Here is a 26,430-nt window from a genome sequence, read left to right on the forward strand (position 1 = left end):
TTTTGAATGGGTTACATCTAATCATTATTAAAGAGATACTTAAAAGCGGGAGAGGGGGGGAGAGAGAGAGAGAGGATGGCCTAGATGTATCGGATGACGGCCAGACTTCCGCATCAAGGATATCTCTTTTTTGGTTATTTGACTCATCCGCCGCACTAGCTCGTGATACTTTGCGATAATTAAAAGTATCGGAACACACGCAACTCTTTGCAAGAGAGCTGAGAGCGGATTCATTATGAAACGCTCCGTGTTTAATTTTATTAGCCGAGTATCTTTTCTTTTTTCTTTTTTAATTTTTTTTTTAATTTCTAAAAATGTTGAATGCAATTAGGAAGTCTACTGCGCCCGAAAAATTCACTTTTCGATTGTTTTTTGTTTTGTTTTTTTGGCTGGATTTCTTTTGTTTTCGTCGATTATCAATAAAACATGTTGTTTGATTATTTATTAATTGTGAATTGACTGATCATTTGATTGCATGTTTCCCACGGCTAATTATTTAGACAACAGTAATTTCCGGAAAAAAAACAAACATCATTTCAAATTGTTCAGATGATGATTCCGAGTTTTACCTAAAAAGTTGTTGAAATGAGCGCTAGATGGCGCCTAGCGACGGCGACCGCCAATACGGTTTTTGGAATATTGAAATTTGAAATCGTAAGCGGGGTTAATTAGAATAATATTCGTCTGCTGCTTTCGTTTGATTTCGCAGTTTCGAAAAAGCAATTAGAGACGAAGTTTCAGACATTTTTTATCGCAGAAAACTGAACGGATCACCGGTTTGATGGAAACGTGGACGTGGCTGCAATAAGACTGAAAGAGAAATAGTATTAACAAAATAAAAATGTGGTCGTCGTGCGAATTTTGGTGTCGTTACTCCCCATGCTCTCCACTCCATGCTGTTTCTCAGGTCAAGAAAACTAAGAATATTACGAATGGAATGATTTTGGGAGCTTATATACAGAAGAGGTAAACCTGTCTCAAATTTAATTTGTGAAATGTTGGTATTCCTGACTAGCATTGATGATGTGATTGCCCTGTCGATGCATGGCAATTTTGTTTGTAGACCTACCGTGTAACCTTTTTCTTTTTTTGCAGATTTGAGATCAGCCATCATAACCACACAATATACAAGTTTTTCTTGTGCAGGTGTGGGCCTGTCACCAGCAAAAATCTCAGGGTCATCACTTGGGTAATGATTTTCAATTGACCTGAGACCTACTAGATATTTTAATGCTGTATTACCTGCATCAATGTAGTGTATTACTTTAAACTTTTCATTCTACCATTTATTAACAATTACGGTCTACCCAGTGTTTAATTTTCAACTTTTCCTGATTTGTTACTCTGTCAATATTTTTTCGTAACCCATTTTCTATTATTATTTAGATAGAAAGCTTCCCATGTGTAATTGGACTCTTCAGTTCGGATGGATGGAGCAACTGTGGATGCCTGGCTGATTTCCCAGGCATAAAGGTAGGAGACCAAATTGATCTCTATTCTTCCTTTTGGACAATATTTGGGTGGCGTTGATTATAAATCGTTACGTATTAGTCACGGAGTATGTTTATTCATTCGTGAGCTAGGCGGTTGACTGCCACTGTTTTCTCTCTCCTAAAAAAATCTCATTTGTCGGAACGACTGCGCAGATCAGGCTTGTTTTGTTTTGTACTTTACAACTTTTTCTGTGGGTGGGTAGAAAACCATCACATTCGAAAATATTTGAATTTTATATTAAAAAATAGTCCAACAAGACAATTTTTTGACTGTAAAGAACCTGCCGCCACACCGGCACCTCCTCATTTTTTTCTGCAATGACAAAAAAGAAATAGCGGTGGCCCTTTTACTTTTTTTGTCGGGGGTGTCCATTCAAGTTGATTACCTTCGTTTATCTTTCGAGTATATACGCTTATGTAGCCTCCGGCGTGAGCGCAATAAGTGCATCGTACCCATTGCATAGTGCGCGGCCGCTTGTACAACAAGTTTCATTTGGGGCCGTCGACATTTCTCTTTCGCCATTCAACTACTTTTTCAAGATCACCTCATGTTAATGGCCGGCCACCTACTTCCATCAACCATTGATTGAACTATTTTTGTTTGTTTTTTCTTTTGTTTCAATTGGGCCAAAACTCTTGACATCAAGAAAATGTCGTGGCAGTTTTGCTGCATCGCAGATTGCTGTCATTATACACAGGGACTCTGTCATTTTTGGTCGCTGTTGTTCTCTTTTCCCATTTAGCATTTACGAGATGTTGTCGAGCTCTACTGACCCACATTTTTTGGAATCGACGAAAAATCCCCGTGAATTTTTGGACAGTTTTTGAATTCAATTCATTTGAGAACAAATTCGATTTCACGTTGATTTCTCAATTTTTCCGTTTGGCAAATTTCTGCCAAGATGAATAATTCGTGTTCATCAAGATCTGCTGTTGCCGTGATGGATAATCTTTAGCCCGGAGTGTGTGTGTGTTTCTATGGATGAGATATATCTAAATAACGGCAGAGAAATTAGTCACGTCAAGTCGGACGACCTTTAGAGAGATTCGACAAAACGTTTCGCGGCGGCAGCGGAGCTATTTTACATAAGATTTGCATGTCTGTGGCGAGTTGTATCAGCACGCTGGATGGAATAATAAAGAAGCAAATCACCTGTGATGCTGCCCATTTGAAACGCTGCAGATGAGCTTGTACGGCCTTTTGGCCTATGGCCAATAATATCGAAAGTTTTTCTTGGATTTTATTATTTTGCAACTGAACTACATTTTTTGAATTATTATTTTTATTTCAAAAAATATTAAAAAACGAAATGATTCCCCCCCCCCCCGTTTGTCTGTAATTTATTTCACGTCAGCAGTGCCGTTTGGAATTCCATTATGGCGACATTACAACACACACCTTTTAGATAGTTTGGAAGGGAAAAAAATGTTAACATCTGTCTCCCAACCCTTATATAGTCAAACTATATTCACGTAAGATAACACACCATAGCTACTCTCTCTCTTTCTCTCACTCACGCACAATGGACGACGGCCTTCCAGCTGCCGGAGCAAAGTCACGACCTAATTATAAACATGGGAAAAACAGCAGAGTTCTTATTATATCCTGAAATAAAAATATGAATCACATGTTGCACCTTCTTAGAATAAATTTCAATCCAAAATTTGTTTTTTAAAATTTTAGTCAATTCGAAATATTTCAGAAATTGAGAATTTTAAAAAATAAAATAAAAATCCTGCACGAAAAAAAACGGGAATTTTTTTTTAAATATTTTGGGCTCATTTGCATACATCATGTGATTCAACCGGCGTGTCAGCCCCAAATGGGCGCCATGCAACAGCAGCAGCATGCACGGCTGGAGAGTCCCGTGTCTAGTTTGACCTCCGTGATGAATGGGTCCCACCGTGATAACCCATCCACAAAATAAAGAAAAAGGGTGAAAGTTGATGCCTTACATAATAAGGCAAACATAATTTGTCGAGCGGGGGTGTGTGGAGATCAAATTATAAAATGTGATATTTTTTGGTAGCCCCCCAAAACAACAAGCGCCAAAACGATCAATAACTGAAGATGACTCTTCTACTACACCATCCACAGCAGCCGTGCTCAATCAACTTGTTCTTTTCTGTGATGGCGGGATGTTTAAAAAACCCCAAAAAATGTTTTTTAGAATAAAACTGGCGATGCCGAAATTCGTGACCGCGCCCACTCTTCTATTAAATTGCACGGCCGATAATGCCGTGGTGCTGCATCATTCACAATCTGACGGCAGACATCACATTTGATTCGAATTTTATTTTTTTTTTCCAGCCAATTTCTCGTTGTAGATAATAATCAAAGACATTTTGGCAGCTGACCGGTCTCATATATTTAAAAAAAAAGGAGATGGACATTTTTTCGGGTCGTCTGCGATGGTTCAAAGAGACAATGATGAGACATTTGCGTGTTGTTTTTTCTCAGCTGCTGCTATCCGGAGATATATCGCCACGAAAGGAACTTTCTATACATATCCGAGTTTTGTTTTGTCTAAAAAAAGATTTCGTTTAAGATTATGTCATGGAATGTCTCCCAAGAGTCGATTAACATTTTCTAAAGTTTCTGTTTGTGTGTGACCTTTTTTTGCGTGCCCAACGTGAAACCGCAGATTTAAACGTTTCCTAGGCCAATTTTCAGCCGCTTTGAATATTATTTTTCACATGATAATGAAATGTTGAAGGCGTATTACGTACATGTTTGGCTTTTTTGTTTGTTTTCATCGAGGTTATTCTTAATTTGATATCAAAGGGAGCGACGTTCGTTAAAAACAAACGAACTGAGAGATTTTTCTTTCAATTTTCATTTGAGAAGGTCACGAAAACGGCGGGAGCCGAATAGCTCCAAGGCAGGAAACGAATAATGCAAATCATTTTTCTTTTTTTTTTTAAAAAAAAGAGAAAAAAGATTTTCACTTTTGTTTCAGAGCGTTCGGTTATGGGAGTGTATTTGCATTTTCTCTCGAATAGCTCCGGGTTGTTCAATCAATATTGAAGGGAAGGGTCAAATATTAGTGAGTCGAGCCACACCTACCTGTGTCTGTCGAGTGCCATCTTCCCAAAGTATGACGCCAAGGAATTCAACCACAAATTGTATATAAGCTCTCGCTTTCTATCCGTCCATATTGGACTAAGAGGATCGATTTTATTTGACAAGGTGTCTTGTGTCGATTTCACTTCATTTTCAAAATAATTTACGATGGTCATAGATTCTGTCAAACGCCAATATCTTTTTTTCAGAAAATATTTTCCCATTCTATTTTTTGATGGTATATTTGTGCTGATTCTTTTCAAGGGGAAATGGGCGAGAGAGAAAATGGTGACTATGGGACGGTACAGGTTGTCTATGTGGGAAAAATTGGGAAATTTCTATTCGACCGGCCTGAGATTTCAATCGATAACGTTCGAATTTGTTTTCAATTTATAAATTTTTTTTTTCTTGTAAACCAATTGTTTGACCAAGTATTTATTATCCTCGATGACGTATAGAATTCCATAGGCGATCGTATTTTTTTTCGTTTCGAGGAAAAAATTACATAGTGTAAAGGGCGTGGTCCAGCCCGCACCAATTCCAAACATTTTTCGTTCAGTTCAAGGATCTTCTTTTTTTCGATCGAAATAATTTCAGTCGGTCGATGGATTCCCTTTCTACATTGAATGTCGCCATTTAGAGCAAACTCGATCCCCGTAATAGTCCCGACTTGCTGTCGATATTCACGATCGATAAATCTTTTTTTAAACGCGTTCAAATTGCGTTGTATCTTTTTGTTTAATTTACGACTCTTGCCATCGCAAAGATGATCTTACTCTCCCGCATAACTTTTCCCTTTTTGTTTCAAACTGACCCCGCCCTTTCAATTGAGTCTATTATCGATAAAATGGGGCGGCTCTATTGATGACGTCATTTGGATTTCGCTCGTGATTGAATCGTTTATTTTTTCGCTCTCTTCAGCGTCACGCCTTTCCATTTTTCGTCGGCACAAAGGGGAAGGAAACACACACGACGATGCGGCGGCTGCTGGCTCATCTCTTTGATACATTTAAATGGCGGCTCACGCCGATGAATTCATCGTGAATTCGAATTTTTTAAATTTGGCGCCGAGTAATAGATCTCTCGTTACAATACCCGTTGTTTTTCCTTTGTCGTGATGACGTGATGGCGCAATTCAGGTGAATGTGTAACAACGTTCGGCAATTCTTGGATTAAATCATTTTTGGGTGTTTCAGGAAAAAAATCGTGTGGGTAGAAATTCCGTCTGAATGAGAAATCAGATGGAAAAGGAATCAATCGATCTGTCGTTGAGATTTTGTTGTAAGATAATGACGGTGGGCGGAGATGGGCCTGAATTGGTAGTATCTAGAACAAAAGCGGTTGATAAGATTATGTATAGTATACCAGAGAAAAAGGCCAAATTATTAAACGATCGAATTTTTTCGGGGATTATTTCCAGTTAAACGTCGCAACTGGGCCAAGGCCATTACGTAATGCGACGACTGCCGGACAATTTTTTTTTCAAATAAATGTCGAGCCGTATTTTATTCCAATTGCGTCATTATATGAATTTTGTTTTTCCTTAGTTGAATCATTTTTCTACCGACCGCAACAAAATTTTGTTCTGACCAAAAAGAAAAAAAAATCTTTTTTGACGAGTTGATTATTGGCTTCCAAACAGAATTTCCCTTTTTTTGTTGTTGATTACATGCGTTCAACTAGTCCCCAGGGCCATGTATGTTCACATATGCGAGTCTTATGGACAAGCAAGGCCTTCAATTATCCACGAAAAAAAAATAGAGTCGACAGTTTGTAATTGCGGCCCACTCTACAATTTGCGCCAAGAAAATTTGAAAAGACTTTTTGGGTTTATTTGTCAAAAAATTGTTTATTGAGTATTTCAGAAAAAATAAAAATTGGCAAAAATAATTTATGTTTTCTGGGACACTGAGGGGAAAAAAGGGACACTTTTAAATACATAAAATGAAGAGGAAATTACCGGTTGTAAAAAAATAATAATTAAATTACAGATACTATAGAATTGTGTCATAAAAATACTTTTGCACCTAATTTGATCGTTATAGCTTACACAGCTCTGAATATAAATGTTGGAAGAAAATTTTTGTTCATTTAGATTTGAAGAGCTTCAGGCGCTTGATAGTCTGAGTAGGTTGGCTTCCTCATGGTGGCTTTACGGTGATTGACTTCGTATCCAGCGCCCAGCTTGTCCGGCACGGAATATTTGGCCGACGGTTTGATGTAGGTGTATCCTTCCTCGTCGACTCCGTAGCCGCTGCTGCTGGTGGCAACGGTGGACGATTGCGGTTCGGTGACGGTTTTGCCGGATTTGGCTCGAGCCGAGTAGAAATCCGCCCGGTAGAGCGGGTACATGGGGACGGAGTAATCCGGTTTATTGCCGTACTCGACTTCTTCTTCTTCTTGGGCGGCCTTTACGGTCGTCGTAACTGCCGCTTCGGTGGTCGTCACTTTCACCGGGGCTGCAGTGGTGGTGGTGGTGGTCCTATCGGGGTAGAAAGCGGGTTCGTCGTCGAATCCGTATTTATTCCGGGTCGAATAATCCGGAACGGCTGGATTGCGATAGGAAGGCCTCTGATCAGCCGATGGGTAGTAATACGACTGTTCCTCCGGCTTGGGCTGGACGGCGGAATTGTAGCCGGAGTAAGCTGGCTGCTTGCTGGGGTAGTAGGGCGATGGATTGTTGTAAGGTCCGGCTGCTGGCTGGCTGGGGTAGTTGTAAGCCTGTGGCGGGGCTGGAGCGTCTGTGGTGGTAACGGCTGGTTGACTGTACTGACTGCCATCTGACATTTGATGTTGGTAGTTACTCTTGAAAGTGAAGTAATTGTTCTCGCCCTGGTAGCTGACGTCGGCCATGAAACCGGAATCCTTGTCCACTCGGTAATTGACCGTCTACGTACACATCCAGTCCCGTTCCAAATGATTTGATTATTATTATCTTTCTGGGAAACAATCATCCACTTGAGCGCGGGCAATTTGAAACGATTAAAGTTCCAAATTTAATTGCGGGTACCAAAACCTCAAAAACCGGATAGATCAAAATCGACCAGCCTATTCTCAATTTAATTCGATTATATCCCCGAACTTTCTAAAAGAAAAAACATTTTTAAGCGACAATCATATTCCCTATGGAAAAATGTGAAACAAAAATGGCGGTACGGATCATCACCGCGGCGGTTGTGATTCCCCTTTTGTTTCGCTTTCGCTAGTCGGAAAATGATGATTGATTCACACACGAAGGAAGTTGGCTGCTGCTGCTTTGCCTCCATACAGAAACGACACGTAACAGTATATTTCACGCTGGCTAATCGGCCGTGGAAACAAGAAAAGAAAAGAAAAAAAAGAAAAACAATATTCCATACCGTATACCATACCCGGTTGGTTATTAGACGCCCATATCACGTCGCGCAAGTTGGGCGCAAGGTCGAGAATTAAAAAATATCATCAGCCATATTTTTCCTTTTGTTTCCATGGCTCCTAAATAGCCCTCCTCCTGTTTGTTTGAGCTCATATCGTTATAAGGGATTCCCTCAATTCTAGACTTTTTTTATATTTTTGTTTCGGTTGTTCGTGACGTTAGAGAAGCGGGTGGGTGACGTCATTTTTTGGCACAATCATAATAACAGGCTGGAAAAAAAAATTTCGAGGTAATAATAAGAGCACTGAGTGTATAGTTAAGAAGAAAAGAAAAATCTTTTGTTAAAATGTCTATAGGCTAACTACGGGGCTATTAGAAACGGGGAGCTGAGCTTAAAGAGGGTTCACGGGCGCAATAGATAGGCAGCGGATGCCGGTAATTATCATCAAGAGTTAACTCACGAGCCTCTTCTTCTTCTTCTTCTTCTCCGGCCTATAGAAATTGTGTTGTTCCTCTATACGGTCGATTCTTCTCTTTTCTCTTTACGCGCTGTGGCTGTGCAAGGACGAAACACACACACACACAAACAGTTTTGACTCTCACTTCCACAGCCTTCGCATGAATAATATCGTAACCGGGGCCGTACATCAAAAAAATGTTTTTTTTTTTTTATTTGATTTTATTTTACGATAATACGATGGGCTCTCCTTATTCGTCTGTCGTAAAAGAAACGCTACTACTACTACTAACAAACATTTTTGAATGAGCAGTATATGCAAAACTCGGCGGCGCGAATCCTATCCGCCCGTATCACAATTATTTTTCTACAAAGAAGAAAATTCGCTTTTTCTTTTAGTATTTACTAACGTCGATTGCGACAACAGGAAAAAAAAACAGCCAAGTATAGTAGGAAGAAAGTGTCGATCCAATTGCAATAGATAGCAGACGACGTTTCTAATATAACTGGATAGTAGTAGGAAACCCCCCGCTGCGAATTGTGCGGTTTGAACACATTAATAATTGAACATTTCTTTCCTTCTTTTACTATTTTCCCAATAAAAGAAATTCTAGATGCTCATTTCTCTCCTCCACGCGATGGAAGAAGAGAGAGAGAGAAAGGAAAATGCAACGAAATGAAATTCAAGTCAGGCCTGCTGCTGGATAGACATAGCCAAGCACGACTTGCGCACCCAAAACTATGCCGAACCGTCTCTACGCACAACACATTTTCAAGTTTTTCAGAAAAAAAGAGAATGTCGGGAATATTTTTTGAATTGAAAAAAAAAAAAATAAATAAATAAAATGGAGATGGACACTTACCTGGTGTCGGCCACCGGGCAGTAGAACTTGGTAGAGTCCCGTGGTCAAATGTCCATCACGGGTTTCTTGTTGGCGATAATCATTGCCGGATGGCAAATCTTTGACTTCCCAACTGTACTGGTAGTAGGCGGGTACCTTTTTCACCCCGAGTAAGAAACAGCATTACATCATCATCATCATTATAAAACTTTGGCTCAGGTAATTTTCGCGCGCACCGAAAGTGAAAACTACTTTGAATGAAAAATAACCCCCCTGTCTGTAGCTGATTATTATTTCTAGAATCAATGTTTAATAATAAGAGGTTTTTTGTGTTGCGACGTTGGGAAATGATTATTAAACCCGCAAGTATACGCCACGGAGAGAAAGAAAGTGAATCTCCTCCGACAGCATCAATCAATTTAGAATAGATAATAAGAAATCGAGGTGAGTTACCTGGTAGTATTGGTCGTAATTGGCTGGCGAATAGTAATCGGCCAGGCATTGCGTAGTAATCCAAAAGGCGGACAAGATCACAATCAACTGAAGTGTGGGATTCAAAAATAGACAAAAAGAAGAAAAATGAGAAAAGGGTTGACAATCTCTCTCTCACAGTGTGTCACGCGTAATCACCTGCTGCGGTCTGGCCATGATGACGCAAATATTCAATATTTTTCTTTGGGGCAGGAGGGAAAATAACTCCAACTACAAGATAAAGATCAACCTATACTCTTCCAACTGCGAATCGACAGTAAGACAACCAAACGAGAAACGCGCTGCTTTTTATCCTATCCGACACGACCGCAAACTCTTGTATAGTACTCTCCTTTTCTTTTGGGAGCCCCCAGCAGCTGTTTTGATTGTACACGAGAGTCCCGAGCTCTTGTTGGTAGTACAGCACGTGAATTGGGCGGTTGGAGGAGGCTCTACTCTTTGCCTGGGGCTCGTTCAAAGCGGGAACAAAAAAGCGGGTCGCCACTAGATGGCCTTTTAACGCGGTTTGGCCGTATGTTTTGATAAGAATAAATCAAATCATAATTCACCACCGGTCGAAAAAATAAAAAATCATCTCAGCCTTCAGCTGTCCGTGTTGTGTGCGCGTTTAATGGCTCAATCGCCCCCCGCCAAATAACACCTTAATCATATAAGCGGCGGCGGCCGCGCTTGCGCTTCGTGTTCGATGGATATTAGTCCGAGTGGATAGCCGCAACAACGGGGGGCGAGTATGATCCAATTTTCAGCTTTTACTTAGGCGCGCAGGGGCGTGAAAAGAAAGAAAAAACAAGCATTGTGCAACATTATGATCATTATTTCGGTAGAGTTCCACCAAACAATGAGCTATAGCTGCTACTTGATGGCGTCAAAGGTAAATAAATTCAAACCCCCCCAAAAAAAACATTTTCATAAATAGAAAATGAAAATGATTATTTGAATTTTTCGGACGATATAAAGTGGGTCAAGTCCGTCTTGTATACGGACGAGATGGTGCAGACCTATGGCTGGCGATCTTGAACTGTCGAAGAGAGAAACAAATAGTTGCTGCTGCTGTTGCTGCTGCTACTGCAGGTCGTCCTATTATTCTCTTTTGTCTTTTAGAATAGAATGCGATGTTCACGCGTGCACAAAGGCGTGTCCGTTCCATAGAAATGACCGGCGCTGGCTGCTGTTGTTATACTATGGATAGAAGTCATTATTTACAACGCCGAGAGAGAGAGAGACCAATAAAACAATTTAATGGGGGGGAGGTCGAACGACATTGGCAGCCGAACAAAAGAAATAAATTTCAAAGAATTTTTTCGGTTTGTTTGAAAAACAAAAGTGAGAAAATCGACGGCGGACAACAGAGAGCTCGGCCAGTGAAATAATTTGTAATTTTTTCTTATTGAGCTCCCACCCGCTATCTAATTTAATAATAACAACAAAAAACAAAGACAACATTTATTAATCAAGTGTGATGCTATTGTTATCGGTTAATAAGCCAGGGAAAATCTCAATCAACACCTTTTGCTGGCACCATATTTTTATTGGATGGAAATAAAAGAAAATGATTTAGGTCAAGTTCTCAGCGTGACTTTGACATCCTCCTTCGTTTAAAAACGTGTAAATATAGTAGATTTGCGACCGATAATAAAAAAAAAATATATAGTGGGGCCGTTCTAGGGCTACCGGACGGCGGTAACACTCGAATGACCAGTCCCGCAAAAGGATCTTCAACTAGACAAAAACCAATGCCGAGTCATTTCACGTGTGTGGGAAAAAATTTGTCCGGTCGTGCAAGTTTTACAATAACGTCACGAATCGGCCATCGATGCGGTCTAACGATACGCACACAAATGTGTGTCTGTATTGTTATTATTATTTTTCCTTGATCATTTTTGTTTGAATGGCGACTTTTTGGGAATATCCCATTTTTCTTTACAATGGCGCGCGGTGATTTTGGGCTATGTGCAGAGAGAAACAATTTCAAATGGCCAGCGCCTTTTCCAACTCCCCAAAAAAGAGAATAAGGCGTTGCCACTCGGCAGCAATTTCGCCAAACTGTCATTATTCTAACATCGGGTCATTATATAAATACATACGCAAAGTCATTTCGCCAGTTTAGAGGACACGGACTCGACATTTTCCAAAATTCGTATACAACCACACACACCACATTTATATACACTCGAGGGCTGTATGCAACAACAGAGAAGGGATCGAGTTTTTAAAAGTCTGTGCAGAGCTAGAGAGCTATATAGAGAGAGAGAGGCCAAATGATTATTATTTCCACCGGTAATTTTAAATTATATTTCGAAAGCGGTGCTGCGCGCCAAATGTCAAAGGTTAAAAATTTTGTTTTTTCCCGCCGTTCTCTTCCCTTTTTTTTCCTAGCCCGTCTTTAATAATAACACTGAGCACATTAAGATTGCGATGCGATTCATTGCCCAATTAATTGCGATAAAGCATAATGGATGGTTTCGGCGTTCGAATGTCATTTGAGGCCGAGTCATAATTTTCTGGGTTTTAGTTCATTGAATTTTACAGGCACATATGGGCGGAGTTATCGGTGGGTTCTGGTTAAACGTAAGAGAGGCCCAGTGATTTTAATTATTCAAAACGTCGTGCTGCTGGCCGCCCACCGATTGATCAAATCAGTCGGCTGGAAAGCGCTCCCCGCTGCTCGGCATGTCGTTGATCATTTCCCAAAAGTTTTTATCTTTATCTGTTTTCTGGATGTTGACGAAAACAAAAGTTGGTTTAGTAACGGCCGCAATCATCCATCAGACTCTGGGGAATTGGGATTTGTAAAGTGAAAACAATGTGGGGGTGACCACCTTATTTTCCACGTTTTACATGCAACTATTGGCAAGTTACCAACTAGAAACTCCTTGATGATAGACGACGAGTCACTGACTTTTGCATAATATTGGGTGTAATAAGGTCAGTCTTGTACGAAAAAGGATTGAGCAAATATTATTTTGTTTCTGTAAATATTGATTTTTTTCCATCATTCATCTATTCAAATTCAAAAAATAGAAGGTAGGTAACTTTCTTTGCGGATTTGGTTTTTGGTCTCTCAATCATCACGCTGCTGGTTGCATGTCCTTGCTAACAGGTGGCGTTGGGGGTTAATTGTCTTTTTGCAGAAATAATAGACACGGCGACCATGTCGATCAAAGTTGTCCTTTTATCCACTCTCGTCAAGGTAATATTCTAATAATATCTGGGTTGACAGTCGCTTTATGCGTTAACCACATTTTTTGTGTATGTGCAGAGATTGGAGAGATACCAGGGTGAGAGCGCAGTCTTATATGGCATTAAATCGGTCAAAACTGTGACAGTCGTGACGTTCCTCAATCAACAGAAGGACGATGAAAACTACGAAAATATACTGCCCGCTGGGCTAGAGAGAATTGGTGCCTTTGGTCACAGACTGGATGAAATCAACTCTGATAATGATGTAGCTTTGATTCAAGACGAGAAATTGAAGTGCTATGTACAAGACAAAGATGACACTTTCAAGAATGTTCCTTTCAAAACCGTGGAGAGTGTTGACCTGGCCACGCTGAGAATACAGACAAAAATTGCTGTACAGCTTTCAGCAAAGGAAGAAGAAACAGATGGATTCCTCGACAAGCTCTTGGACAAAATCAATTCTGATGCAGCTTCATTTGTGATGGACAAGTCTAGGGTTGTGCTCTCATGCAGTGGTGACAAATCAGTACTGTATGGGGCTCCACAAGATGTCAACGTTGAAGAACTTACTACATACATTCAAGAAGAAGAAGATGAAGAAAATGTCAAGGCCAAGAAAAGATCTGTCGACAAAGATGTCACTCTTCTCTTCAAGCTCTTCTGGTCAACCGTTCCAGAAGATGCATCTACAGGTGTTCCACAGTGTGCACCCCTGATATATCATCAGCGAAGTATGACCAAGTTAAATGCTGATTTCCAAGAAATCTTTTTAATATTAAATTCATTTTTCTAGGAAGTAGTATGGTGTTCTGCCTCTCTTTTGATACAATCTCTGTAGTTCCTTGGTCTGACCCGGCAGAAAATATTGGGCCAATTCTCTGCATGGCCATGACACGCCAACTCAAACTCATCATGGAAGATTTGAAGGAACAGCAACGTCACACATCTATCCGAAACATCGAAATCCCCAAAATATTCCATTTTTATCCCGAATCATTGCAGCATTACGTTACGTTAGTCTATCATCCACAGAGGAGTGAAAAATCTTTAGGTATTTTTCAGAATTATCCATTATTTTAACATCAACTGCAAATGTGAACAAAATCATTTTATTGCAGAGGATTACAGGAAAGAAGTCCACCAGTGGTTTGATTTGCCACCGATCTGCCCGGTGTTTAAACGTGGAAACAAGCACTGGTTCCAAGAGGATTACGAAAACAATCGTCAGTTGATCAACACGCATATGGGTCTCAACTTGACTGGTAGCGATGTTGCTCTAGTTCAGGGTAGATACGCTTACCATCACTACATGCAAGATAATTTCGACGATAACGGCTGGGGTTGCGCTTATAGATCACTTCAGTCTATTATATCTTGGTTCCGGTAACGCTGTTTGATTTAATTTCAATTGAAGTACATTGACAGTACTAATTACACAGTACATTGAAGACTAATGTCAATAATCTAATTACAGGCTCCAGGGATATGCGGATCGCACGGTTCCAACGCATCAAGAAATCCAGCAGTGTTTGGTAGATATTGGAGACAAACCACCTAGTTTCGTGAAATCTAGACAATGGATTGGATCAATGGAAGTTTCATTTTGCCTTCAGACGCTGATCGGTATGTCGAGTTATTAAAATGACGCTTTACAACATCTTGTATAAAATATTTTTCCCGGAATCTAGGAGTCGAATCGACTATTCTCAATGTGTCGAGTGGCGCCGAAATGAGTTCAAAAGGACGGCAACTAGCCGAACATTTCCGTACTCATGGAACACCCATCATGATCGGTACGTCATCATTAGAGGAACTTGTTTTGATTCCTCTATGAATTTTATGATTAAATTGTCACGCTTTTGTTTGTAGGCGGTGGCGTTCTGGCCCACACCATAATTGGTATCGATTATAACGAAGATACGGGTGACGCACGATTCCTCATATTGGATCCGCATTACACTGGAGGTGAAGACTTGCGAGTTATCCAGAACAAGGGATGGTGCAACTGGAAACCGTCGAGCTTCTGGAAAGCCGATTCTTTCTACAACATGTGCCTGCCACTAAGACCCACCACTTTTTAAAGACTTGAAATGTTTGGGTGGTATTTATCAACATTGTTTCCTCCCGCCTCCGCAGGAAATGTTAATTGTTGTTGCTTCCATATTGAAATTTTTTCTTTATTGGCTTGGTGCTGTTTAATCTTTTAATAAATCCATAAAGGTGGGCAAGTTTATTTGGGTAATCCAACAACTACATTTTATTATTTCTTAAAATTTTTTTTTTGTTTATCTTTAGGTTTGCTTAGTTAAACAAACACAAGAAGAAGGACAACCGAGATTTTGAATTTTTCAGGTCAGTTTCTTGTTTAATGTTCACAAAGTCACAGTCTGTTTGAGTCGAGTATTAATTCAGATAGACGCTCAGCGATTCTTTTGTATGTCAGGACAGTAGAATTTATCTCGGCGGCTTATCGAAGGTGCAGCTCGAGGAGAAAATGAACTTCGACAAGGCTAAAACTAATATTAAATGTAAGCACACAATAGTGGGGGGAATTGAGGACACATTTTCGAACAAAATCAATTATTAGATAAAAGACTTTGTAACCTGAGCCGAGAGAAAATACGTGGGAAAATAATTTGATGGGGAACGTATAAGATTTTTATGGCGAATCCAATAGATGGAGCTTTTCAAAAGAAAAAGAGAGAAGGCGATTCTAGCGAAATATGTGCGGTTGCGCGCTATATTCCGGTTTCTGGTTACGTATCTTGTTATTTACTTATTTTATTGTTGTTATTTATCCGGCCTTGTTTTCGTCTTTTAACTCTTTGAATTCCTATCAGCAAACATGAACTCGCAGTCTGATGACCTTCTCGGGGGAGCTGTTGACGATCACGTTCGCCCATTCGATAAAATTAGGAGACTTGTTTATCGCCAACTGATTAATTCCGTCCCTTTTGCGATGATCGCCACAAGATCTAGGCGAATTTTTCTGGCTAGTTCGAGATTATTCCAGTTGATATTTTATTCGGTTATTACAGAAATCTGTCACTATTTTACAGGATAATGGTAGGAAAAAGGCGCCACATTATTTTGTGGCGCAAGGATTTTCACATTGAAATTTGACGATGACGTTTACGAGCGTCATGGAGTAATTGGAACGCGGAGAAATCCAAGAACCCTAATTGGATTTTCCATCGACTAGTCCCGGCCATTTGAAGCTCAACTTTATAGCACCCCTGCTGCCTTACTTTGCATCCGTTCGGAATTCAGCCAGCAGCAGCCAGCAGGGAAAGAGCCCGTGAGACAAAACAAGTCAACTTGAGAATGGCAACCGTGGAACCGCGGCGGGGTCTATTATTGATCCGGCCTCGGGAAAAACCGGCTCTGCTGTTTCGTTCACGTTACCACCCCCCCCCCCCCCCCCCCACGCTTTTCCTTTCTTGAAAGCCGGGACTGTCTGGTAGTAACTGGAAATGTCTGGTTTAGCTTTCGTTGCATCAGCCGGTTCGTGGCTTTCACGTGAGCGTGAATACGGTTCTTTTTTTTGCAGGCAACCAGTATCCCATTGGATTGCCCTATATAGTCTAGTCAAGCAAAAATAGCAGCTCGTTTCGCCTCACCTGAGCAAATAGAATTCAGCCAATTCTATAGAAATGTCAAATTTGCTGACGTAGTTTTCACATTTCTATTGAAATTATTGTCGTCATAATCTACTAAATCAAATTGCGGCAATCTGATAATCTTATTTCATAAAATCTGTTTTTAAACAACCCAATTTGTTTGGTGTTGTAGTTTTTGGGGTCGTCTTCTTTTTCGGATTACAAATGTTGTTGATACGATAAGAAATTTCCCTTATCAGTTATGAAATCAATGAATGAATATTGTGTACACGGAATATTTTGGATACTTGTCTCAAATTATCGACAAGAATTGAATGTAAGTATAGAAATTTCAAATTGACAAATTTTTTAGCAAGTCACCGATGTCGCAATTGTATTGCAAAATGTTCGTGTTCAATTTCTAATTTTTTTAGGGCTGATCGTTCTTCCAGACACCGCGCACCGTGATGAGTTCTAGCTGCTATAAACTAGAGAACGGGACCGCGATCAGTCTTCATTCAACGTGCGACCGCCACCGGGAGCTGACGTTTTTCCTGGATCGGTTTCAAATCGTCAGTCTAAAGGTTCATCTCTAACCATCCAATCATGGTTCACAAGGTGAGTTTTATAACGTAAACTGTTTGTATCAAGACTTCCAATAGTACATCACTGTTATTTAAGTCCTTATATGGGTCTTCCGAGTTGCGGAAGGATCTTAAAAAAGTATTTTTAGCCGGCATTTACGCAAGGGAAATGAAACGATTCCTGTCGCTTTTATTTGGGCTGGCGTGCGTAGTGTACGGCGCCGGCAATCGATATGCGGCGGGAAAGTGGGGTATTGCAGCGTGCAGTTTTTCAGACGTTCGTGATGACCTTTTACTTTGACTAGGCGGGGCTTTGATGTTGTTGACTGTACATGGAAGAAAACTGATGACGTTTGCTTTTAATGAAAACATTATTTTTGGTCAATCAGGATCATTACGAAACCGTGAACGGAGATGAAGCAGCGCCCTGGGTCAAAGAGTCCACGATAAAGATGGTTGACAGCCAACGTAATGCCCTCGATCCTGTCATCGTGTGTCAACGGGACGAGAATATTGAACGCGGCAACTGGTCCAACAAATTGGAATTCATCCTCTCCTGTTTCTCATACGCTGTGGGTTTGGGAACTATATGGCGGTTTCCTTATCTATGGTGAGCTCGTGATTTCCTTTTTATTTCCAGCTAAAAAATCATTTCGTCATTTTAAAAAGTGAATTTCTGTTTTGTTTTTGGGTTTCAGTTATCGCAATGGCGGTGGAGCCTTCCTCATTCCGTACGCCATTATGTACGTCTTTGCTGGATTACCTCTGTTCTTTTTTGAACTATCGTTCGGGCAGTATGCCAGCGAAGGTAACATACCAGTTTACAATCACAACTTTCGAATTTATTTTAAAAAAATTCATTGGGAAAATTCAGGTCCCGTAAGCATTTGGAAAGTCGCTCCGATCTTCCAAGGTAATGTCATCAAAATAATTAAATAAAATTATTGACCTTGATGAAAGAGAAGATTCAAAATACCGGAAATGTTCAAGGAAGTTGAATGTCAATATTATTTTTCCACAGGAATCGGATACGCAATGTTTCTCATATCATTCTTCATCGGCATCTACTACAACATGGTGGTCGCATGGTCGTTTCGATACTTGTTTGCTTCCATGGCGGCGGTCCTTCCATGGACGTCATGTGATAATGTTTGGAATACTAAGAGTAAGTCCGAGAAAGTAAACGAAACCAATTTTAATGAGATGAATGACCAACATTCATGTGTTTAGATTGTCGCGATTTTGATTTCAAAAACTGCACATTATTGGAAGGATTAGTCGATTCTGATAGAAACTGTCACATCAAGTCAGAGACCAATGCCTCTTATTGGAATGAACTGGAATTAATGAAGAATGCTAGCAGGCTTCCTGCAGATGAATATTTCCAGTAAGTAAAATTTTACTTTGATCTAGAATAAACAAATGATTTATAAAACTTTCAATTATACTTTACAGCCACCGAGTTTTACACATCAGCACTGGTATCCACGATTTAGGACCCATTAACTGGGAATTAGCACTGTGTCTACTCCTCGCCTGGGTCTGCGTCTTCATGGTACTTCTTCGTGGAATCAAGACTTTTGGAAAAGTACGAAAACAAATTTCCAGTTTATAAATTTGGTTTTTAGACTCGAAATTTAAATTCTGATATCGCACTTTAGGCAGTATATTTTACTGCTCTATTCCCCTACTTGATCCTGACCATTCTGTTGATTCGATCAGCCACACTACCAGGATTCATGGACGGCATCATGTTTTACCTGACTCCGCAATGGGATAAATTAACGGAAGCCAGCGTGTGGGGAGACGCAGCCATGCAAATCTTCTTCTCTCTATCGCCCTGCTGGGGAGGATTGATCACACTGGCAAGTTACAATCGATTCCACAACAACTGTTTCAGGTAACATTTGAATTTTAAATAAATAACAAGATTCATTAAGTGACAAACATTTTTCAACGCAGGGATGCCGTAATTGTAGCAACTGGAAACGTCTTGACAGCTTTCTTTGCCGGATTTGTCATCTTCGGTATCATTGGATTCATGGCCTTTGAACTGGGAACTACCGTCGATAAAGTTGCCACTCAAGGTAGTATAAATTAAAGAATCTATAGTTGGAGAACCATCACCAATAACTGTCAATTACTTTAGGAGCTGGACTTGCATTTGCCGTCTATCCGGAAGCAGTAGCTCGACTGCCGATCGCTCCTTTGTGGTCGATCCTCTTTTTCGTCATGTTGCTGACGCTCGGTCTCGGAACTCAGTTCACCGTTTTGGAAACTGTGGTTACAACAATTGTTGACCTGTGGCCGCATAAACTTCGCGGAAGGAATCACAAGTAAATTGAACGCTCTACATTTCCAGATTTTCTCAAAATTCACGTTTTTCTTTTGATAGGTGGGTGCTGCTGGCCTGTGCTACCATCATGTTTCTTCTTGGACTCGTTATGTGCACTGACGGTGGCATGTACGTCTTACAATTGATTGATACTTATGCCGCTACTTTCTCCGCGTTGATCATCGGAATGACGGAAGTTTGCGTGATCGCTTGGCACTATGGCGTTGATCGATTTCTCGATGACATCAGAAACATGCTCGGTCATGACGCACCTCCTCGTTGGTACTGGCGATTTGTATGGAAATTCTTCACGCCAATCATCATCGTCGTAAGTTATTTAAAATTGTCCAGTTTACTTGTCCATAAATAATGACGTTCACGGAATTCTTTCTTACAGGCTATCTTGATTTTCACTCTGGTCGACTTCAAAACGCTGACGTACGGCGATTATACGTATCCCATGGAAGCCACTATCCTAGGATTTTTCATTGCTTTATCGTCTGTGTCTATGGTTCCTATCGTGGCGACCTACAAGATTCTCCAACTCGACGGTCCAATTGGCGAGGTAAATTTAACCGTGTTCTTTATCTCTGCTGGATCGGATAAATTCTTAAAAACTCGCTGACCCAATTTCTGTACTTTTCAGCGCGTTCGGATTCTGTTGCAACCGACTAGCGATTGGGGTCCTGCACTGCAAGTTCATCGCATTGAGTGCGGTGCACCGACCCACACCGACTCTCAAGTGCCGTTGACTTTACCCAATTGTAAATGTACGTTGCCATTACAGATTTTTAATTGCCATTTGTTGTTGAGTTAAAGTTGGTCTATTGGTTTTTGCAGTTGACGACCTTGAGCTGGAGTTGGGTACGGTTCTGGAACACGACTCTGAAAATGATAACTGGATTAATATGAAACCCACCAGACCGAACTGAATCCTTCACCCCCAAATACCGACAGCATCCAAACCACTGCACTAGATCATAGAGTCTTAACTTTATAGTAACAGATTTCTCACGTTCAATTCACCCGGTGGAAAGGATCGTATCCTACAAGTCACATAATCTCAATTATCTGTATAACTTGTTCCATAACCCAATGTGTTAATTGTAATTCATTTGTGTCCTCTGCTGTTTTCACGCAGACTGGCAATCCGACATGCAAAGCATTCTGAAGATAATGTATCTAATAAGGTGATATCTAGACATATTACGACAAACGTAAACTTTTTGGCTATTTTGCATAATGTTTATAAGGAATGTTCGTTGACGCAATCTTGAATCAAGATATCGTTTGACGAAACATAAAAAAAAATCGTTTTTGGCGGTTTCCATTGCTATCATCAAACGATGAACATTCAAAACTCTTTTCATAAATATCGCTGTTTATTATAGAACGTGAATTTACTTCAATATCCAAAGCATTAATGTTTGAATTTCTTTTTATCATGGGAGTTTCAATGTATGCAATACATATGTTTAACAAGATCCATTAATTTCGAAATGAGAAGGAATGATCTCTTTTTCTGGCGTGAATGTCCAAGTTCAACTTATCAGTTATCACTGTTTACACATTAACAATTTCATACAGAAATGGTTTGTATGGTTTTCTTCTTAACACTAAGCCAAGAAATCAATAAATAAAACTTAAAGAAGCTAAAATATTTTCTTACCAATTATCACGATGCTTTGAACAGCAGGATGAGATAGATCTCGTTCCAGTTTTAATTTTCATCTTAATTTGGATCGCTCATTCACTCTGGCTCAGTTCTTTTATTGGTTTATATCCCATTCAAGTTTTGAAATCCCGCGCGTTGACGATTCTGGCGTAGCATTAGCAGCAACCCGACACTAGCAGTCGACTTTTTAAAGTCAACAATAATATTTGGAAATTGATTAAACGTTGATAGTTCGTGCTAAATTGCTGCACTCATCAGTCTCTATTACGTCTTTACTTTAATATTTCTGCTGTTAATGTACATTCAGGCATGAATGAGTAACTTTCGCGAATTATAATAAATTAACAACGGAAAATGTCAGGAAAAATGAAACTTCGCCTCAAAGGAGAGGCATTCACTAAGCAAGTGATAACAGAATTCGACACTAATTGTGTCACAGTTTCTGAACTAAAAATTCGTGTCCAGGAAATTTTGCAACTGAATGATGAAGAATCTGTAGGGTATGGTCAAATATAAAAAAGATTTAGTACATTACATAAGCAACCACCTTATGTAAACATCAAAATTTTTTATTTTTACAGGTCAATACAGTTAAGCATGAATGGAAAGCAAGCTCTTTTGGCAGAAGACACTGAATTGCTTTCTCATTTAGGATTTGTATCTGGAGATGCAATTTACATTCTAGGAACTTCAGGGACAAGAGCAGCAAAATCTCTTAAATTACATCATGATAGCAGCCTTGAAAATGAACAAACCAATCCAGACAAGCCAACAGTTTTGAATTCACTTCATCAGCAGGAAGAAGCAAGTTTTAATGCTACCGTCACAATGACTCAGAATAAAGGGGATAATACTGAAGATTTAGATGACAAGTGTGGGGCTATTGAGAAACATCATGTACCTTTGTCAGATACTCCAGATCAGTTGATTCCTGAATCCTTTACAGCATTGATTGCTTCAAATTCACCAAACCTCCTGTTTGAATCCAATCTTGAGAAACTAGCTTGTTTACTTCACATTCTAATGATAGAAACTGGATTTGAACCACAAACTAGCGAAAGCTGTTCAGACCCATTTTGTACATTACCTGATTCATGGAAGGTGACTAATGAAACTCTGAGACTGAACTACAAAACAAGATCGCAATCTTCTTCAACCATCGTTCTTTCATCTATGGGGCCGCTTGTTATTGTTCTTGGGATTGGATCTGCAGGAAAGAATATGTCGTTGAAACTTAAACCAAAAGATTTCGTGCCTCCTGTAGGTGGTAAACAACTAAAGCAACTGTCAATTGATTTTAAGAATGAAATAGCTTTTCCGCTATACGTTCACACCGAAAGAGAAGCGAATGGCGAATGCCCTGCGCATTTGTCCAACATGCCACCAGAAATCTTAAGTAACATACTTCAGAGGCTTGATTTCAAAAGCATATGCAGAATGGCGATCACATCCAGGCTATTTCAGCAACTAGCAAGTGAACCCAGACTTTGGAAACGACTTGTCATGAAGTATTCAAATCATAAATTTTTGAAAAACTCTGTGCATTCTAATAATTTCTTTGTCTGTTTAATTAGGTATTTGGGGGTAAAGTTCTCTACCCACCCAGCGCCAAATACCTTGAATTGGAAACAATTTTATAAAGACGAATATTTACTTGAAAAGAAACAACAAGGTATCGATACTTAATCTTAATTTAATAATACTGTCGTTTTACACACATTTTGAATTTTGAATGCATTCTACAGAAGTGTCAAGAGCAATTCGTGCCTATCCAACAATGCCGCGGCTTCCTCAATCATTCTTTCCTAGTCCGCGTGTTTATCCCGATGGCTTGGGTGGACACGATTTTCCTGGTATAGTTGGCGGCTATTCTGATTTATATCCAGATTTAAGAGGTATACTGTACACTGAATTCCGAGTAATTCGCTGAATGCATTGATGATTTCTTCTGATTTAGGCTTTGGACCACCAGGACGTAGACTTCCCTTTCACGATGGAGGAGGAGCAGGATTCCCTCGACCTTTTAATAGATTCCGCGGATTTCCACCAATTTAAGTTTAAGGTAGATCCCTACTTTGTTCGAAACATTCTTTGCATGTTAAATCTGCATAGGCCTATTGGTTTGGTTAGAAAGTCTTTGATTATCATTAACTTCAAGCAAACTGTTTCGATCATTGAAGGAAATAATTGGCAGACGTTACGTGGAAGAATTTTCCGCATCCCCACACTATTCTTGCATTTTTCAATAATTCAATAATATAATTACTTTAAAAATGGGAAAACGAAAAAAAGTGATAAACGAAATATTGATAATGCGTTTTTTTTCGCAATGGTTCTAAATTTGAAAACGATTTCAAATTCAATTTGAAATGTAACTATTAGGGGAAAGAGAGCTGCGTGATCGGCGTGATAAAATTCTTTATTAGAGGGAAACGGAAAGCTGGGCATAGCGATCCGTCCCACCATGTTTAATTTCTCTTAAGAGCGGGGCTGGGGGGGTGGGGGGGTGGGTATCAGCTCTTTTTACTAAAAGGTCGACGCCACCAAACGGGTGTGTATGCGTAACATAAGTTTTAACGTAATATAATAAGAAAAAATTCACAAAACCGAAAAAAGAACCGACTATCCAGACACGTTGGTCAAACGGTGTGAGTCGGAAATAGTACAATTAAGCCTGGCGGCTATTGTACCCACGGCTATTGTACCCTGCTTGATAATGATGTTACACGTGTCGTTCTCACCCAACCTCTATCTACACCATTGCAGACATTATTACGTAATGTTTTCCGTGACCTTCGATCAGTTCACAGCAAATGATTACTGATCGATTTACTATTCCAATATTTAGTTATTTACTACATAATAAATCATTTTGTAATCCCTTTTTATTTGTTTATTAAGTAATAGTAACAAAATCACATTCTATTAATCTGGAATCCACATCAAAATGTCCCTGACTACATCAATTTTGAATCATTAAAAAAAAATCATATGATTAGTACTTTTAGTAGCATCATAATTAAGTTAATTATGATAGTATGGTTAATTTAATTCACCACACTATTTTGACACTTAATTATATTATTCTAAAAATGATATTGCTAATCATTTAGAAGGAAATACTTTAACTTAATTCATTTAACATATTCAACCCATTTATACATAATTAGAAGAAAGTGCAAAGGAAAGCTAATAATTGTGCCGCCACAACGTTGTTGACATTTATTTTCTTAAAGCGGCTCGATCGATTGTAATCAAAATTATGCAGAAAGATTAAAGAAGAAAAAAAAATTGGCAAACAAATTTAGTTCAACTATGTGTATTTACTATTTAGATCCAATCATCTCTCCCTCAAAACAAATTAGTATGGAATATTAAACGGATACTGGGGATGGTGGCTGGACCAAGCCATTTTCACGAAACGGTGATTGCGATTGAGACTATCGATGAAGGCCATGTCCTCGGCGGCAAGGTTAAAATCGAGCGATAACAGATTTTCTAGCATTCGGGATCGGTTCGATGACTTTGGAATAACTGCCACTCCTTGCATAGTCTATGGGAGTCGATGAGGAAATTAGTCGTAGACTTTTAAGGTTTTCAAGGGAAGCATGTATATACACACCAGGTAGCGAAGCAAAATCTGGACGACTGTTCGTCTGTATCTGACGGCTACTTCATTAATTTGGGGATCGTTGAGCAAGATAGGTTCGTTAACGGGATCTTCGACAAGACTCGGTCGCCCAAGCGGGCTGTAAGCCGTTACGACAATCCCGTACTCTTTACAGAGTTCAATCATTGGTTTCTGGTTAAGATAGACATGGGCTTCCACCTGATGCAAAAGGTTAGGTTAGCTTCCGTGTATGGTTAATCATTGAATGCCCTTCGTTACCCGCCGGCTCCATAGTTAATTATAAATAGCACTAACCTGATTCGTGACCGGCTTGATGGCACAGTTCTCCAATAATCTTTTGAGCTGTTGACTGTTGAAATTGGAGACGCCGATTGAGCGCACTAGACCTTGACGAACGCAGGCTTCCATGGCTTTCCAGGTATCGACGTAGTCGACGTCTTTGCATTTCACACGACCGTTTTCGTCGAATGGAACATCCAGTATCATCTCAGGATTTTCCTGTAAACGGTTCAGCGTTAAATATAATCAGACATATTCAGCTCAAGACCAGCATACCTCGAACGCCATGGGCCAGTGCATCAGGTAAAGATCCAAGTAGTCCAGTTGCAGATTTTTCAGGGTCATGCGCAAAGCAGGCTCGACCAATCTGGGACTCATGAACGTAGACCACAACTGCAGACATAATAGAATAAGTAATTATAGTTTAATTCATTTCCCATTAATTTCTGCACACAGTTTTAGGCAGACCACGTCGACAACACGCGACAACATATACACCCGCCATGACGTACAGATTTAGATCTATTTACCTTACTAACAATGAAGAGGTCTTTTCTATCGACGATTGCGTCGTTCATCTTCTGCCGAATGGCTTGGCCCACCTCCACTTCATTGCCGTAGATTGGAGCTCCATCGATATGACGATAGCCGACCTCGATGGCGTCTCCAACGGCCCGGATGATTTCATCTTTGTAAGCCTTTGATTTGTCACGTGGGAAAAGTGTCGTCGCCATGCAGCAACACAAAACATCCAGCACCGGCAAATACAGATAAGGAAAAGGGCAAGGAATCAATGTAGGAATGAATACAGGTGTGTAGAAAAACCGACATTTTTTTTTAATTGAAAGAGACACGAGGACGGCACGAGGACCTATTTATAGCTTACATTTGCCGTCCCGAAACCGATCGATGGCATTTTGCATCCGTTGTTCAAAAGGAGGGATGGAATTTTCGACGACATTTTCCTATGGGTGAGTATTAAATAAATCAAATTTAAAGGGGGAGAACTTATTGACTGTCTTAGTCAAGAACGAATGACAATGGCTGACGTGGCCGACAACCAAATTTTGACTGTCCGGATTTCTCGTAGATCGATCCGAAGGCGACGATCGAACCTAAGAGGTGGGAATAGATAATAGAAGATAATAGATAAATACAGGAAACAAAAAGAGGTAAAAAAATATCCAAAAACGCCAAATGCATGCGGCGGATTTTTTCGATAACCACATTTGATAAGCTCATTTTTGGGCAGTGTGGCTGCAGACTTCAGACTGTGCCACTTCATTTTTCCTCATCGGTTAGAGCAGTTTCTTTTGATTGCGAGATTGTTCCGTCAAAGTTTGTTAAATCTTCCTGTCACGAGTTCAATTCTCGTTTTAATTGAATATTTTGGCTGCTTCTGTCACCGCAGATTTTTCTTGATTACACTTAGCTTTTGAATTGG

The 26,430-nt window shown here is 39.9% G+C and overlaps 5 protein-coding genes across 8 annotated transcripts; 3 read left to right on the forward strand and 2 right to left on the reverse strand.

Moving 5' to 3' along the window:
• Nucleotides 1-826: 826 nt before the first annotated feature.
• On the forward strand, nt 827-15,237 carry LOC124327052 (ufm1-specific protease 2-like). 2 transcript variants are annotated; one of them, XR_006915947.1, is made up of 11 exons: nt 827-966; nt 1,096-1,189; nt 1,387-1,473; nt 12,804-12,893; nt 12,963-13,614; nt 13,677-13,934; nt 14,002-14,266; nt 14,358-14,506; nt 14,572-14,676; nt 14,753-15,103; nt 15,179-15,237. XR_006915947.1 is itself a non-coding variant. In XM_046785894.1 (10 exons), exons 1-10 carry the CDS (start codon nt 842-844, stop codon nt 14,962-14,964), a joined length of 2,037 nt encoding a protein of 678 aa, XP_046641850.1. In that variant the 5' UTR covers nt 827-841; the 3' UTR covers nt 14,965-15,125. The 2 variants fall into 2 exon arrangements, 1 of the variants encoding a protein (XP_046641850.1); XM_046785894.1 differs by lacking the exon at nt 15,179-15,237 and having other exon boundaries at nt 14,753-15,125.
• On the reverse strand, nt 6,597-9,998 carry LOC124327212. Its single transcript, XM_046786174.1, has 4 exons — nt 9,842-9,998; nt 9,665-9,751; nt 9,233-9,367; nt 6,597-7,446 (listed from the first exon to the last, which is right to left on the reverse strand). The coding sequence occupies exons 1-4, from the start codon at nt 9,857-9,859 to the stop codon at nt 6,649-6,651; spliced, it is 1,038 nt and encodes a 345-aa protein (XP_046642130.1). The 5' UTR covers nt 9,860-9,998; the 3' UTR covers nt 6,597-6,648.
• Nucleotides 15,238-16,898: 1,661 nt separating the features above from the next.
• On the forward strand, nt 16,899-20,885 carry LOC124327053 (sodium- and chloride-dependent glycine transporter 1-like). Its single transcript, XM_046785895.1, has 14 exons — nt 16,899-17,100; nt 17,456-17,676; nt 17,765-17,874; nt 17,941-17,979; nt 18,088-18,231; nt 18,297-18,453; nt 18,522-18,654; nt 18,728-18,966; nt 19,029-19,153; nt 19,216-19,402; nt 19,462-19,729; nt 19,799-19,966; nt 20,048-20,171; nt 20,242-20,885. The coding sequence occupies exons 1-14, from the start codon at nt 17,089-17,091 to the stop codon at nt 20,331-20,333; spliced, it is 2,019 nt and encodes a 672-aa protein (XP_046641851.1). The 5' UTR covers nt 16,899-17,088; the 3' UTR covers nt 20,334-20,885.
• Nucleotides 20,886-21,257: 372 nt separating this feature from the next.
• On the forward strand, nt 21,258-23,684 carry LOC124327151 (F-box only protein 7-like). Of its 3 annotated transcripts, none has more exons than XM_046786074.1 (6): nt 21,258-21,576; nt 21,658-22,584; nt 22,651-22,748; nt 22,822-22,971; nt 23,034-23,138; nt 23,207-23,684. In XM_046786074.1, the coding sequence occupies exons 1-5, from the start codon at nt 21,431-21,433 to the stop codon at nt 23,129-23,131; spliced, it is 1,419 nt and encodes a 472-aa protein (XP_046642030.1). In that variant the 5' UTR covers nt 21,258-21,430; the 3' UTR covers nt 23,132-23,138; nt 23,207-23,684. The 3 variants fall into 3 exon arrangements, with proteins under 3 accessions (XP_046642030.1, XP_046642031.1, XP_046642029.1); XM_046786075.1 differs by having other exon boundaries at nt 23,459-23,684; XM_046786073.1 differs by having other exon boundaries at nt 23,034-23,684.
• A 529-nt stretch (nt 23,685-24,213) lies between these two features.
• On the reverse strand, nt 24,214-26,076 carry LOC124327230 (aldo-keto reductase family 1 member B1-like). The gene is made up of 6 exons (XM_046786198.1): nt 25,873-26,076; nt 25,517-25,684; nt 25,263-25,379; nt 25,002-25,205; nt 24,699-24,905; nt 24,214-24,629 (listed from the first exon to the last, which is right to left on the reverse strand). The coding sequence occupies exons 1-6, from the start codon at nt 25,945-25,947 to the stop codon at nt 24,438-24,440; spliced, it is 963 nt and encodes a 320-aa protein (XP_046642154.1). The 5' UTR covers nt 25,948-26,076; the 3' UTR covers nt 24,214-24,437.
• Nucleotides 26,077-26,430: the final 354 nt, after the last annotated feature.

The sequence above is a fragment of the Daphnia pulicaria genome, chromosome 2, assembly GCF_021234035.1.
Source record: "Daphnia pulicaria isolate SC F1-1A chromosome 2, SC_F0-13Bv2, whole genome shotgun sequence".
Taxonomy (NCBI): domain Eukaryota; kingdom Metazoa; phylum Arthropoda; class Branchiopoda; order Diplostraca; family Daphniidae; genus Daphnia; species Daphnia pulicaria.